Below are 12805 nucleotides of genomic sequence, written 5' to 3'. Positions count from 1 at the left end.
GTTGGTGGTTCATTCCGCTGTGGCGACCCCAGACTAATAAAGTGACTAAGTTGAAAAGAAAATGAATGAATGACTATATGGAAATCATATTAGTATTAAGGTTTCTGATATGAAAAACTAACATTAAGCCCTTTCCAGTCAGTCTGACGAGTAACTATTCTTGCTTCAATCTCAATTATCATTGAACACTAGTGCTATAATAATACAACAGTGTCAGAATATAATCAATTCTTGTTTTAGTATATTTGATATTTTAAACTTATACCAATGTGTATATGGAAATCATATTAGTATTAAGTTATATGAGAAACTTTAACATTAAGCCCTTTAAGAAGTTCTGGATATTTAGTTATTCTGTTGCTGACTATAAATGACTTTATGGAAATTGTTGTAAGGAACATTCAAATGACTAATTCGAGGTCATTTATCAGGGCTGTACCAGCCTGGTGTAAGGGAGTGGTTCTTTTTTCTCATAATGTGAACCTTTTTGCAGTTATTGGCCTAATTTTCTATTTATTTATGAGATTTTAGTGACATTTTAAGCACTATTTTAGCTGGATTATCTTGTCAGATGGTCATCATAACCACACTTTTTAATGTACCAAAATATTTCCTAAGGATTTAGAATAAAGAAATATGAATAAATACTTATTTTTAAAATAAAAATGTATTAGATTAAAGTTATTACATTAAAGTTTTAAATTAAAAACTGTACTCTATTGTCATTTCTTAGGCAAAAAACTAACCAGCACATTCAACTTTCTTCAGTCAGAATTCAGCTATTTGAATATATATATAAAAAAACATAATAATAATATTTTGTTGTTGTTTAGTTTTTTTATTTTCCTCTGAATTTGGTTGAAAGATTAAGGAATTTAATTACCACCCACTATTTTTTCTTTAATATTGTGAAATAATCGTATTATGGTTTTTCTTCTCTCGTGTTGGCGTGGGTTTCCTCCGGGTTCCCCCACAGACATGCGCTATAGGTGAATTGGATAAACTAAATTGTCTGTAGTGTGTGCGTGTGTGTGAATGAGAGTGTATGGGTGTTTTACAGTCTTGTGTTGCGGCTGGAAGAGCATCTGCTGCATAAAACATATGCTGGATAAGTTGGCGGTTCATTCCGCTGTGGTGACCTCTGATTATTAAAGAGACTAAGCCGAAAAGAAAATGAAGGAATGATTTCTCTTCTCCTCACTTGTAATAACTCTCTGATTGAGAATTGCCAACAAAAAGAGTTAAACTAAAACTAATTTAAAATAAAGAACATGCAGCACTTGAAAATGAAGCCACACTGCCATCTACTGTAATGATACTGAAATTGATATCAACTTTCAGTAATTCATAACACTCTGCCATTAGACGGCGGCTATCTCACAGTATTAACATGATCAGAAATAAAAACCTTCATATACAAATGAATAGTTTTTTATTTTCACATATTGGATATTTTGTTGAGACATTTATTCAAAAAGGTGCTATATAGTAATAGAATGAAGAAACCCAAAAGCCAAGTACAGTAAAACGGCCACAAAACAAAAAGAGAAAAACTATGTACATGTACACGTGACTGAAAACACAAGCTACAAAGGTAGAAAAATCAACAAAATAATCAACAAATGACGATAAAAGTACAATACCATACAGAGAGAAAACACTGGTGTTAAAGCTCTTCTTTTCTTCCCTCTTACATCTGTGTATGTGTGTGTGGGCATTTTTCCACGCTCATACACGTATAATGGGATAATAAACCGACATTTAAAACCAAAATCAACGTGAAAACTGAATAAAGAATGAAAATTTAAGGTATGGCAGTGAGAAAAAGTGCTACTTCTCTCGTCCTGAGAGTAAACGATCTTACTCTCACATTCATTGCGCTTAGTACAGTACTGCATTAGATTGGAATTCACTTGCAATATCCAGGCGTGTTCAAGCCAGCAAACGCAGTCCATCCAGGACTTCAGCTCTGACAAACTATTCACAAAAACAGTGTGACAGATATAAGTGGATGCTGCGAAGTGGATCTGACCTATTCCTCTTCTAAGGGGGTCATAGAGTAAGGTCACATTTATGGCAACTGTTGAGAAGACAACATGCGCAAGTCCTGTTTCCTCATCCAGGATCTTGCATTCATCTTTTCATGTACATTTACAGTGGAAATACTGTTAAAGTGAATGAGTGAGTGGACTATAACTCATTTGCTGAGAAATGTTCATCAAATGTAGAAACTACGACACTGGAAATGTAACTAGATTGATTTTACGTCGGACGAAACCATTTATCAGAGATTTTACAGTTGAAAAAAACTGATTTCACTCAATTTGATGATTTCTCGTAGGGGACAATATACTGGCCTGCAACCCACTACAAGGATATGGGTTTTCAAAGGGATTGTCGTCAAGCATGTCTTAAAAAATCTCCCTTTTTCGAATCGCTATGAATTAATTTCAAGTTTTTATCACCACAATGTTGAGTAGCCAGCTTAATTCTGTATTCGCTATCTGTATCATTCCTGTTTTTTCTATTCTACTAAAGCACCGTAGTTAAAATGGTAACCAGACCAGAAATCTTGAGGACATACATAAAAATCATATGGCGAACGTGGTTTTCATGTACGCATGAGGTTGTAACAGGACGCTTATACTCTGTAATGGCTAACGTAAGCACCTCTGTAATCACGAACCCTGTAGTGCAAGATATATAAATACGATAATGGCATCTAATCTCTTTACCGAGAGTGCACTGAGGGCTCGTTCACACCTGGTATTAAGATCTGTTTTTGCTGATTTGATCACAAGCGGACCACGCTACTTACAGATGAAAACGAGGTCTAAAGCTTTGAGTTTGTCCACTTTCAACTTCTTCCTGAGGTAGTCGAAAACATTCGACTGGATTTCGTTCACTGAAGCTCTTGTTTCCGCTTCATTCTTAAAGATTACGATACTTTATTGATGAAGCACGCTATCCAGACAGAATTTTAACTTTGCTTTCGGAAATCGTAAAGCGAAAGCTTCCAACCACAATGTTATCTAAGCAGTCCTGATTGATTTTAGGCTCTTTCCACTGTCTTGTGTTCATGCTAATTTTGTCATATAATAACATATACATCTTCCCCTCAAATAACTAAGGAAAGTGGATTGAAAGTGGATAAAAGAGACAGATTTAAGCACCGGATGTAAATGGAACTCTGTCTCCCTCATCTAATAGTGATCTGATCAGCAATAATGCATTTTAATAGCAGGTGTAAACACAGCTCCTTAGTGCACATACTGTAGGTGATAAAGTGAACTCTGAAGGGATTATATTGCAGGTGAACAACATCTGATATGAATTATTACTCTAAAAAGTGAAACACCCTGAATAAATCGCTTGGAGAAAAGAAAAAAACACATTATTTTGTGCTAACAAGTGAAGCTAAACCAGTAGTACTGCATCGGGGGAAGTGGTACAGTCTGTGTGTGGATGTGGAATAGTATTGCTGGTGAAGATCAGATCGAAACGTGAGGCTAAATCCCCAACATACGGCCTTAAACCAAACCTTTCCGACTTCTACAACCTTCTGAATGGACTGATATGTACAAAAATGCATCTCGCTCGTACTGTAAGTGTACAGGATCTGCATGCCAAAGCAAATAACAGCACAATTCCCATACTAAAATGAAGCTTCGATTACAGTAGCCCCGGGTGCCAGATCAGTCCTTTAAAATCAGCCCAGTTCAGAGAAAGCTGCGGTTTCATGCTCATGCTGCCCAAAGCATGCTGGTATATGAATGAGATTAAAATCGGAAAATCTGCCCACTTCCGATGGAAACCCATATGCGACTGATATTAAGCAGAATTGATCTGCTTTAAGGTAGTTTGTCATTTATAACTGCAAAATAGAGTCCTCTACTTGCATTTCAGCAGCTTTATGAGCTGAAAGCAACAGAAATTGTTCGTAATCAGTCCGCAAATGGGTTTACAGTCACTAAAAATGCAGAATCGCCTTGATTACTGGTAATAAAGCTGAACACTAGTGGTGCGTGTAACACTATTCAGGAAGCCTCGTCAGGCTGGCTTCCTCAAACCTGAGAGAATTTCACTTGAAGTTGCTCCTAATTTTATGTATCGTGGTGTGAAATTCAGAAATCAAACTCAGAAAAGAGGGCCTTTCTCTTCTTGCTTGTCAGGCAGCACACAAAGTCTTGATGTCCTTGTCTGTTTCAAGGACAAGGGCATCTTTTTTAATTTCTAAACCTGCCTTTCACAGTGTCCGTTGCATGTAAACGTGTGTGTTTGTGTGGCACGTTGTGAGACTCTTGGTTGCTTTGGCTGTATTTTGTGCCAGTTTGAGTGTTGAGAATACATGAGTGTGTGATAGACAGGAGGAGGAATCAGGGAGGTGTTTATCACTCGTTTTTTTTTTTGTGACCTGCAGTCCAGTTTTTATTTCCCACCCATCGTCCTCCTGCTCTTCTTTTTGTCGGCTGTCATCATCTGTGCGTTTGCAGTCAGACAAATGCCTCGGTGTTGGTGCTGTTGTTGATCTGGACGTAGATCTTGGGGTCTTCCTCACGCTCGGCTTTCTCTCGCCGCAGCCTTCGGCCGTAGCACAGCAGGTAACTGGGCAAGCAGAATCCCAGCATGCTCAAGACCAGCAACCCCACATTGACCTGCAGAGAAAAGCAGGAACCAATGAGATTTAAAGGTAGTTTTTGGTGAACCCAGCAAACATGGGACTGAAAGAGAGATATTCGGATCATGTCAGAGATGGTAACTGGAATCTTGTGGATGGCTTTGGTCAATAGTAAGTTATATAGGAGTTTTTGTGCAGAACAGAAATATAACATGGGTTTAGGAGTCACATGGACTCTTAAAGTCGTAACAATGGAATTGGTTCTGTATTTTGACACACAGTTAAAGTCAAAATTATTAGCCCTCCTGTCACTTCATTTTCATAACAGAGCAAGCAAATTTTCACAGGGTTTCCTATTATATTTTTTCATCTGGAGAAAGTCTTATTTGTTTTATTTCAGCTAAAATCAAAGCAGTTTTTAATATTTTGAAAAGCATTTTAAGTTTAATATTTTTAACCCCCTAAAGCTATATATATATATTTATATTTTGGTTGTCTACAGAACAAACCATCCATCGTCGTTATACAATAACTTGCCTATTTATCCTAACCTGCCTAGCTAACCTAAATAACCTAGTTAAGCCTTTAAATGTCACTTTAAGCTGTATAGAAGTGTCTTGAAAAATAACTAGCACAATATTGTGTAGTGTTATCATGACAAAGATAAAAGAAATCAGTTATTAGTAGGGGTGAGATGAGATTTCTCATCAAGGTGAAAAGTGACACACAGTGACATGCTTTGCACACACCTGGCAACCCAGGCTGGCCTATTTTCACCAAATATGCTGATATTTAAGATGATATATAAAGATTATTTTCTGTTCATATATTAGCTAAATATTTTGCAGTGTTTGCATGTCCTTTACTGTCTTTAATTACAGTAAAATAACATTCATTACAAGTTGATTTAAAAAAAAAATCAACTTAAGTGTTTTGCATTTTGTGATTTGTTTTAGTTGAATAAAAGACTATTTTCCATTCATATATTTCATCGAGGATTTTTTAGAAATAGTGTCAAAACCTTGTCTCGTTCTTGTGAAGCAGATCCTGTGCCTCGTCTCGTCTTGTGAAGTAAGCGTCTTGTCACACCTCTATTTATTAGAAATTAGTTATTAAACTATTCTGTTAAGAAATGTGTTGAATTTTTTTATTTCCGTTAAACAGAAATTAGGGAAAATATACAGGGGGGCTAATAATTCAGGAAGGCTAATAATTCTGACTGTACATTCTGAGTGAGACCAGTTATTAAAAAAACAATTGTTGGATGTGGACTTGGTTCAGTTCACCATTGAACATTGCGACTGTAGAATAAGGGTTTCTGCCTCATAAAAACATGTGCTTTCAGTTTTCAGATGCATTTTAATCTGAAATGCATAAATGTTTCACAATGCTTAAAATGCCTTCAGATGCATCTCTTATAAGTGTTTGGATTTGATTTTGTTTAGACCCTTCCCTCCATGTTTGTGGAACCAGCTGCCACCGGACATTATGAGTGCTTCTTCTTCTCTCTCTATTTCTAAGTCCAGACTTAAGACACATTTTTATTCTATTGCCTACCCAGGCTTTTAATCTTTTTTGTGCACTGTTGCTGTAATACTATTATTCTAATTATTACTTTTATTGTTATTTAACTGTTGTAGAATGTGAGTTACGGTTTTGTTCAGCACTTTGGTCAGTGCCAAACTAAAGTTAAATGTGCTTCATGACTAAACTTTACTCACTAACTTATTTCATCATTACTACATCACTTTCATAGAAGCACTTTCATTATGAAAGCATAGAGCTTTGAATAGTTTTGAAACAGCATGCATAGTATTAATCAAAACAGAACTTTAAACTCTGATGGGATTATATTGCATCTGATATGAATTATTACTCTAAAAAGTAAAACATCCTGAATAATCGCTTAAAGAAAAGAAAACGAGACATTTTGTACTAACAAGTGAAGCTAAACCAGTAGAACTGCGTTGGGGAAGTGGTACAGTCTGTGTGTTGAATAGTATTGCTGGTGAAGATCAGATCGTATGTAGTATAAATCAAAACAGAACTTTAGTTTCTGTATGAGCTATTGGTTTAAATGTTAGTAACAGTCTCTTTGCTCACCCAGAGTGGATCTCCTTCCAGCGGGCCCATCATGGCCATGAAGAGGGGCTGCTGCAGCAATGCAAACAGTGCGCTAATGAGGGACTGCATTCCTGTCAGACTGCCGAACTGAGAGGACGGGTACCTGCACACATAAACCAAACCACTCTTTTTTAGCCATTAGAATGCATTTAAAATCTGTACTTTGAATGTTTTCACATTTGGGTCCATTTGGACTAGGGCTGCACAAGATATCGCATCATTATCACAATGTGATCATTCGCAATAGTCACATCATGAGCATATGCAGTGTGGAGTCTGGATTATAATTGATCATTTCGCAAGTGTTTTTTGAGGCCTGTGACTGTGTGAGGGTTTTTAAAGCATTCAGGCCTAGGAAATGGTACCGTTTGTAACTTTGACAAATGAATAACGGTTGAATTGTTTATAAAACAAAGACTATGCAGTATTATTTAACACTGATTATTTATCATTTAATTACTGTACACCTGAACACTGTCAGACTCTTCGTAAAACATTCAAATGCTGTGTATTTAATTGGTATCTTTTACTTTATTGAATTTATCTATATTTGTAAAAAGATTCTTATACTTTATGCATATGTACTCCCATACAGAATCATCCCAAGCAATCTAAAATGTTAAACTCTTTCCAACTCATCTAGTGAAATTATATTCATATTGTAATATATATTGCAGAAGAAACATTAATAGCAATGTTCGATTTTTCCAATATCGTGCAGCACTAATTTGGACATAAAGAACTATTATTTTAGCAACCGGTATAAATGTATAGTTGGACAAAATTGCTACAAAAACCATATCAAATGTGAAAATTATTTTAAAAATTGTTTAAAATAAGAATGAAAAATGAACCACGTTTAAAACTATAGTGCAAAATACAAACACATTTCCAATATATCATCATGTGATATAATTTTAAAAACAGAATAATATGAGATCTACCAGTGTTAAACTCAATGGAATGAACTTTAATTACATTTCTTTTGAACTCCTGACTACTCAAAATCAAAATTAAGTCTAAAATTGTGAATATGGGATGTATTTTTAACAAAACAACATAAACATTACTATGTAAAACATTTCAAACTGAATATATATCAGCAACAAAAACCAGTGCTGAATATGCAGATGAGGCTGAATATGTTTCCCAAAATTCCAAAACAATAACTTCATAGATCATTTTACAAATACGTTGTCACCTAAAGGTACTCCACGTTGCCCCAAATGACCACAACACAAAATGCTTAACTTAAAAGTTAAATATGATATTACACATCTTCACAAATAATTCAATAAAAATGTGTATTTTGAGGATTGCAAAGATCTATTTTAAAGTCAAAAATCTATTTTTACATATTTACTCTTATCTATTCTGGTAATGGGTTAATCATGGTTAAAATCAGCACCAAAAACACAAAAGCATACTCACACAGCAGCGTACAAACCGCCAACTGCAGAGTGAATGAAGCCTCTCACGATTGTGTGCAACACAAAGGACAAAATCTACAAGCAAAACAAGAGAGCGGAGTTACTCAATGCTCTTCCAGAGCAAAAACATTTTATTTTTGTACTTTTTCCTAATACATAAAGACAATCTAGCTTTTCATGCTGCCACAGAGAGGCGCTGTTGAGCTTCTTCATTCCCAATCAATTCACTGCAGTAACATGTCAACCCTCTTTGCAGCACTTCTTCACCATCCGCTGCCTACAATATCATTCTGCAGGAAACCAGACTCATGTTTCACTCTCATTTTACCTGGACATAAAGATTAGGCACCAGACACGTCATCCCGAAGCCGACCAGCAGCAAATTAGTGAAGATGAACGCACGGGTGGCGTTGCTGATCTTCTGGATCTGTCTGTCCCGTTTCTTTGGCTGAGTGGGATCCCTGATGGAAAAGCAAAGTGTGCATTACTGCAGATGCGATGGCACATTAAGCTTGTAATCAGATAATAATTACAGGTTGAATTGGATGGCGGTGGGTGTCGGAAAGAAGCATTATAGGCTCATGGTTACACTCACTTTGCGCTTTGTTTCTCGTTTTCTTCCTCACACTCTTTAAGCCTCCAGTCCATAATGTAGCCAATCACTGGAGCCGTCAGAAGACACAGCAACTGCAGCACGCCGAAGATAGACGTGTATGTGCTCACTGAGGGAAAATAAATTGAGATTTTACATTACACATATGCTTAAAAACGACTTGAACCATGCAGCTAGAGCCAACTTTGAAGCTAGTGGAATTTTTATATATACTTTTTGAGCATACAAAACCATTCAAAAGTTTGGGATAGTTCACCTTTTTAGGATGGTAATTATTTAATTCAATTCATTTCATGTTTATTTCTATAGCGCTTTTACAATGTAGATTGTGTCAAAGCAGCTTCACATAAAAGTTCTATTAAATTGAATCTGCATCAGTCCAGTTTTCAGAGTTAAGTTCAGTTTAGTTTATTTCAGTGTGGTTTAATTTTCACTGCTGAAAGTCCAAACATTGAAGAGCAAATCCATCGATGCGCAAATCCACAAGTTGCAAACCAAGCAAGCCAGTTGGCAACAGTGGCGAGGAACAAAATTCACCGATTGACACTTTTACTTATTAGTCATACCTTAAATTGACCAAAAGTGACATTAAATATATTAATAATGCTAACAAAGATTTATATTTGCTAATGTATACAGTGGTTATGTGGACTTTTTTCATTTAAACCCTTTTATAATTAATTAATTAATGTTTCTTAAGCAGCAAATCAACATATTAGAATGATTTCTAAATATTTAATTATTTTGCTTTATTTGTTTGTCTATTGGAGTGTTTTTCTCCTGGCTCCAAAACATCTACATTAAAATCATAATTATTTATAGGCACCTAATGTCAAATTAATTTAATGATGTCAAATCATATGTAAAAAAAATCTGTGTTAAATTACTTATAGGCACCTAATTCACATCAAACTGGCAAAACAAAAACGTATTTGTATATTAACGACCTTTTAACATACTAAAATGTATTAATTTCTATATACAGTTAAAGTCAGAATTATTATCCCCCCTAAATGATTAGACCGCTTGTTTATTTTTTCCCTAATTTCTGTTTAACGGAGAGAAGATTTTTTCAACACATTTCTAAACATAATAATTTTAATAACTTATTTCTAATAACTGATTTATCTTTACCATGATGACTGTAAATAATACAGATTTGACTAGATATTTTTTCAAGACACTTCTATACAGCTTAAAGTGACATTTAAAGACTTAACTAGGTTAATTAAGTTAACTAGGCAGGTTAGGGGAATTAGGCAAGTTATTGTATAACGATGGTTTGTTCTGTAGATTAATCGAGAAAAAATATAGCTTAAAGGGGCTAATAATTTTGTCCCTAAAATAGTTCATAAAAAATTAAAAACTGCTTTTATTCTAGCCAAAATAAAACAAATAAGACTTTATCGAGAAGAAAAAATATTATCAGACATTATCAGACATACATAAAAATGTCCTTGCTCTGTTAAACATCATTTGGAAAATATAAAAATAAAAAAAAAGATAAAAAAAAACCGAAGGGGGCTAATAATTCTGACTTCAACTGTATGTATATTTCTAAACCAACACAATCATTCAAAAGTTTGGGATAGTTCACTTTTTTTTGGATGGTAATTAATACTTTTACTTATTAGGCATACATTAAATTGACCAAAAGACATTAATAATGTAACCAAAGTTTTATATTTCCAAGTTGATGCTGTTCATGTTGACTTTTTCATTAAAAACCTTTACAAATTAATTAATTAATGTTACCTAAGCAGCAAATGGCCATATTAGAATGATTTCTGGAGTTTCAAGACTGGGGAAATGATCCTGAAAATTCAGGTTGCATCACAGAAATAATAAAAAAATATATAGTTGTAAAAATGTTAATAATAAAATGTGTAATATTTAATTATTTTGATTTATTCTTTTGTCTATTGAAGGGTTTTTCTCCTGGCTCCAAAACATCTACATTAAAATCATAATTATTTATAGGCACCTAATGTCAAATTAATTTAAAGATGTCAAATAAATGTTTACTTTAATATTATATCAATAATAAAATAATATGTATTTAAAAAATGAGTGTTAAATTATTTATAGGCACCAATTCAAATTAAACTGGCAAAATAAATACATATTCCTATATGAACTACCCTGTAACTTATTATAAAATTAATTCAGCTCATTTGTTTATTCTAAGATCTAAACACATTATTTGTCTCACAAAGTGTATAATGGTAGCAAAGCAGACAGCAGTCTTCATGATTTGCTCAAGTGAAGGTTAGATGGACAGATGAATGACTCTGACACATATGTAACAAACAAATGCCGGGTTCATGCTTTCACATGTCAACATAAATCAGTGTGAGATGAAGGTGGAGGAGGACGGAGTGTTTCAGGTGTGGGGTGAAAAGGGGAGAGTTTAAGATCCAGCTGATTTGGCCAGAAGTCTTACCCATTTCCATCATCTCCACTGAAAATACAGCAAGCAGCGTAAGAGAGAGTGCAAACAGAGGACAAGAGACAGACAGTGAGGAATTAACAATGTGAACCTTCTGCGACCACTCAGGTTCATATTAAACACGTGATTAAGAGTGTTAGCAGACGATCACCATGTGTGTGTCATTAGATAACATTTAAGTAGGAGAGAAAGGACAAGAGCGCCCTGCAGTACTAGTTATGGAAATATTTATTCCCATTTATTTTATCCACTGACATCAAAAAATAAAAATATATAATGTATTTAATATGAAGTCTATATATAATATATAATAAATATAATCTAAGTGTTATAGATATGAATTTTATGTATAAATTACACTTAATATAATTTGTTAATTATATATATGTATGTGTGTGTGTGTATATATATATATATATATATATATATATATATATATATATATATATATATATATATATATTTATAATATATAGTATGTAGTACATAGTAATATATAGTAATATATATTAGAACAAAATATATAGTAGAACAAAATACATAATGTATTCAGATCCAATAAAATATATAATTTTAAATCTATTCAATCATTTAATCAAGACTTTTTGTTTCTTTTTAGGACGGGGCAGTATTTATACAGGAAGCAAAAACTCTGTGGAGAAAATAAATAGGACTTTGCTCTGTTTGCTGTTCTAAAGGTGATATTGAGCACGAGAGCAGCAGAAACAGCTGTTAGCCCGTAGCGTCAGACACATTTTTGAATGTTTGTCACACTCATACCTTTGGTCAGGTCTCCATCAGCGAGAGACTCCAGGATATTGTTCATGGCCCCCATGTAGAAGATGAGGCGCAGCTGAGTCACACACATGGTGATGAGGCTCAGCATGAAAATAGGGCTGAAGATACTCCGCATGAAGGACTGGGCTGAAAAACACAAGCATTAAACATATCTGTTAGTATTTTTGTTACAAGTATAATTCAAATTTCCAACTTAATCCACTTCATAAATGTATAATTGTGATTGAATGGCCACAAGAGCTCAAATGAACACTTGTCCATCACAGAAATAACATTTAAAAAATCAGCCTTGCCAAATAAATGTCAGATGGTTAATTACTTTTGGATGAATTTTAAAAGTGCCTGAACTGGTTTACAGAGATTATGAAATTCCAAAGACTTCACTGTAATTATATAAAAATGTCATTTGAAGGGCAGCATTGTGATGTTTTGACGCGAGGAGCTTATGTTTTCAGTGTCTTTGTTCACAGTCAATGAATCTGACATTTCCCTGCAGTTTCCTGCCAAAATAATGAGCTCTGTGGTTTTACTGTTGTACAATAATAATAATAATAATGTATAATAATAATAATGTTTCCTCTATTTGTTCTGCTTGATAGATTTATTATTGTCATTATATAAATTAATATTATGAAATACTTAATAGTATTAATAGCAATAGTATTATAGTGTTTTTATTTAATATAAATTTTTTTGTACTTTTAATAAAAAGTTGACAAATTTTTATTATTATACTTTAGACTAACAATCTAATAGATTCTTATAGAAATTAG

General features: G+C 34.0%; 1 protein-coding gene across 1 annotated transcript in view; it reads right to left on the bottom strand.

The window, feature by feature from the left end:
* Nucleotides 1-1415: 1415 nt before the first annotated feature.
* Nucleotides 1416-12805, bottom strand: part of slc43a2a (solute carrier family 43 member 2a) — a 39876-nt gene continuing 28486 nt past the window's right edge. Inside the window, 1 exon segment of the mRNA NM_200251.2 lies at nt 1416-4046. Coding sequence (NP_956545.1) covers nt 3994-4046 — 53 coding nt within the window. The 3' untranslated portion in view covers nt 1416-3993.

Source organism: Danio rerio, chromosome 15 (genome assembly GCF_049306965.1).
Source record: "Danio rerio strain Tuebingen ecotype United States chromosome 15, GRCz12tu, whole genome shotgun sequence".
NCBI lineage: Eukaryota > Metazoa > Chordata > Actinopteri > Cypriniformes > Danionidae > Danio > Danio rerio.
Note: the sequence above shows the minus strand (reverse complement) of the source record. Positions and strands in the feature narration are given on the sequence as shown.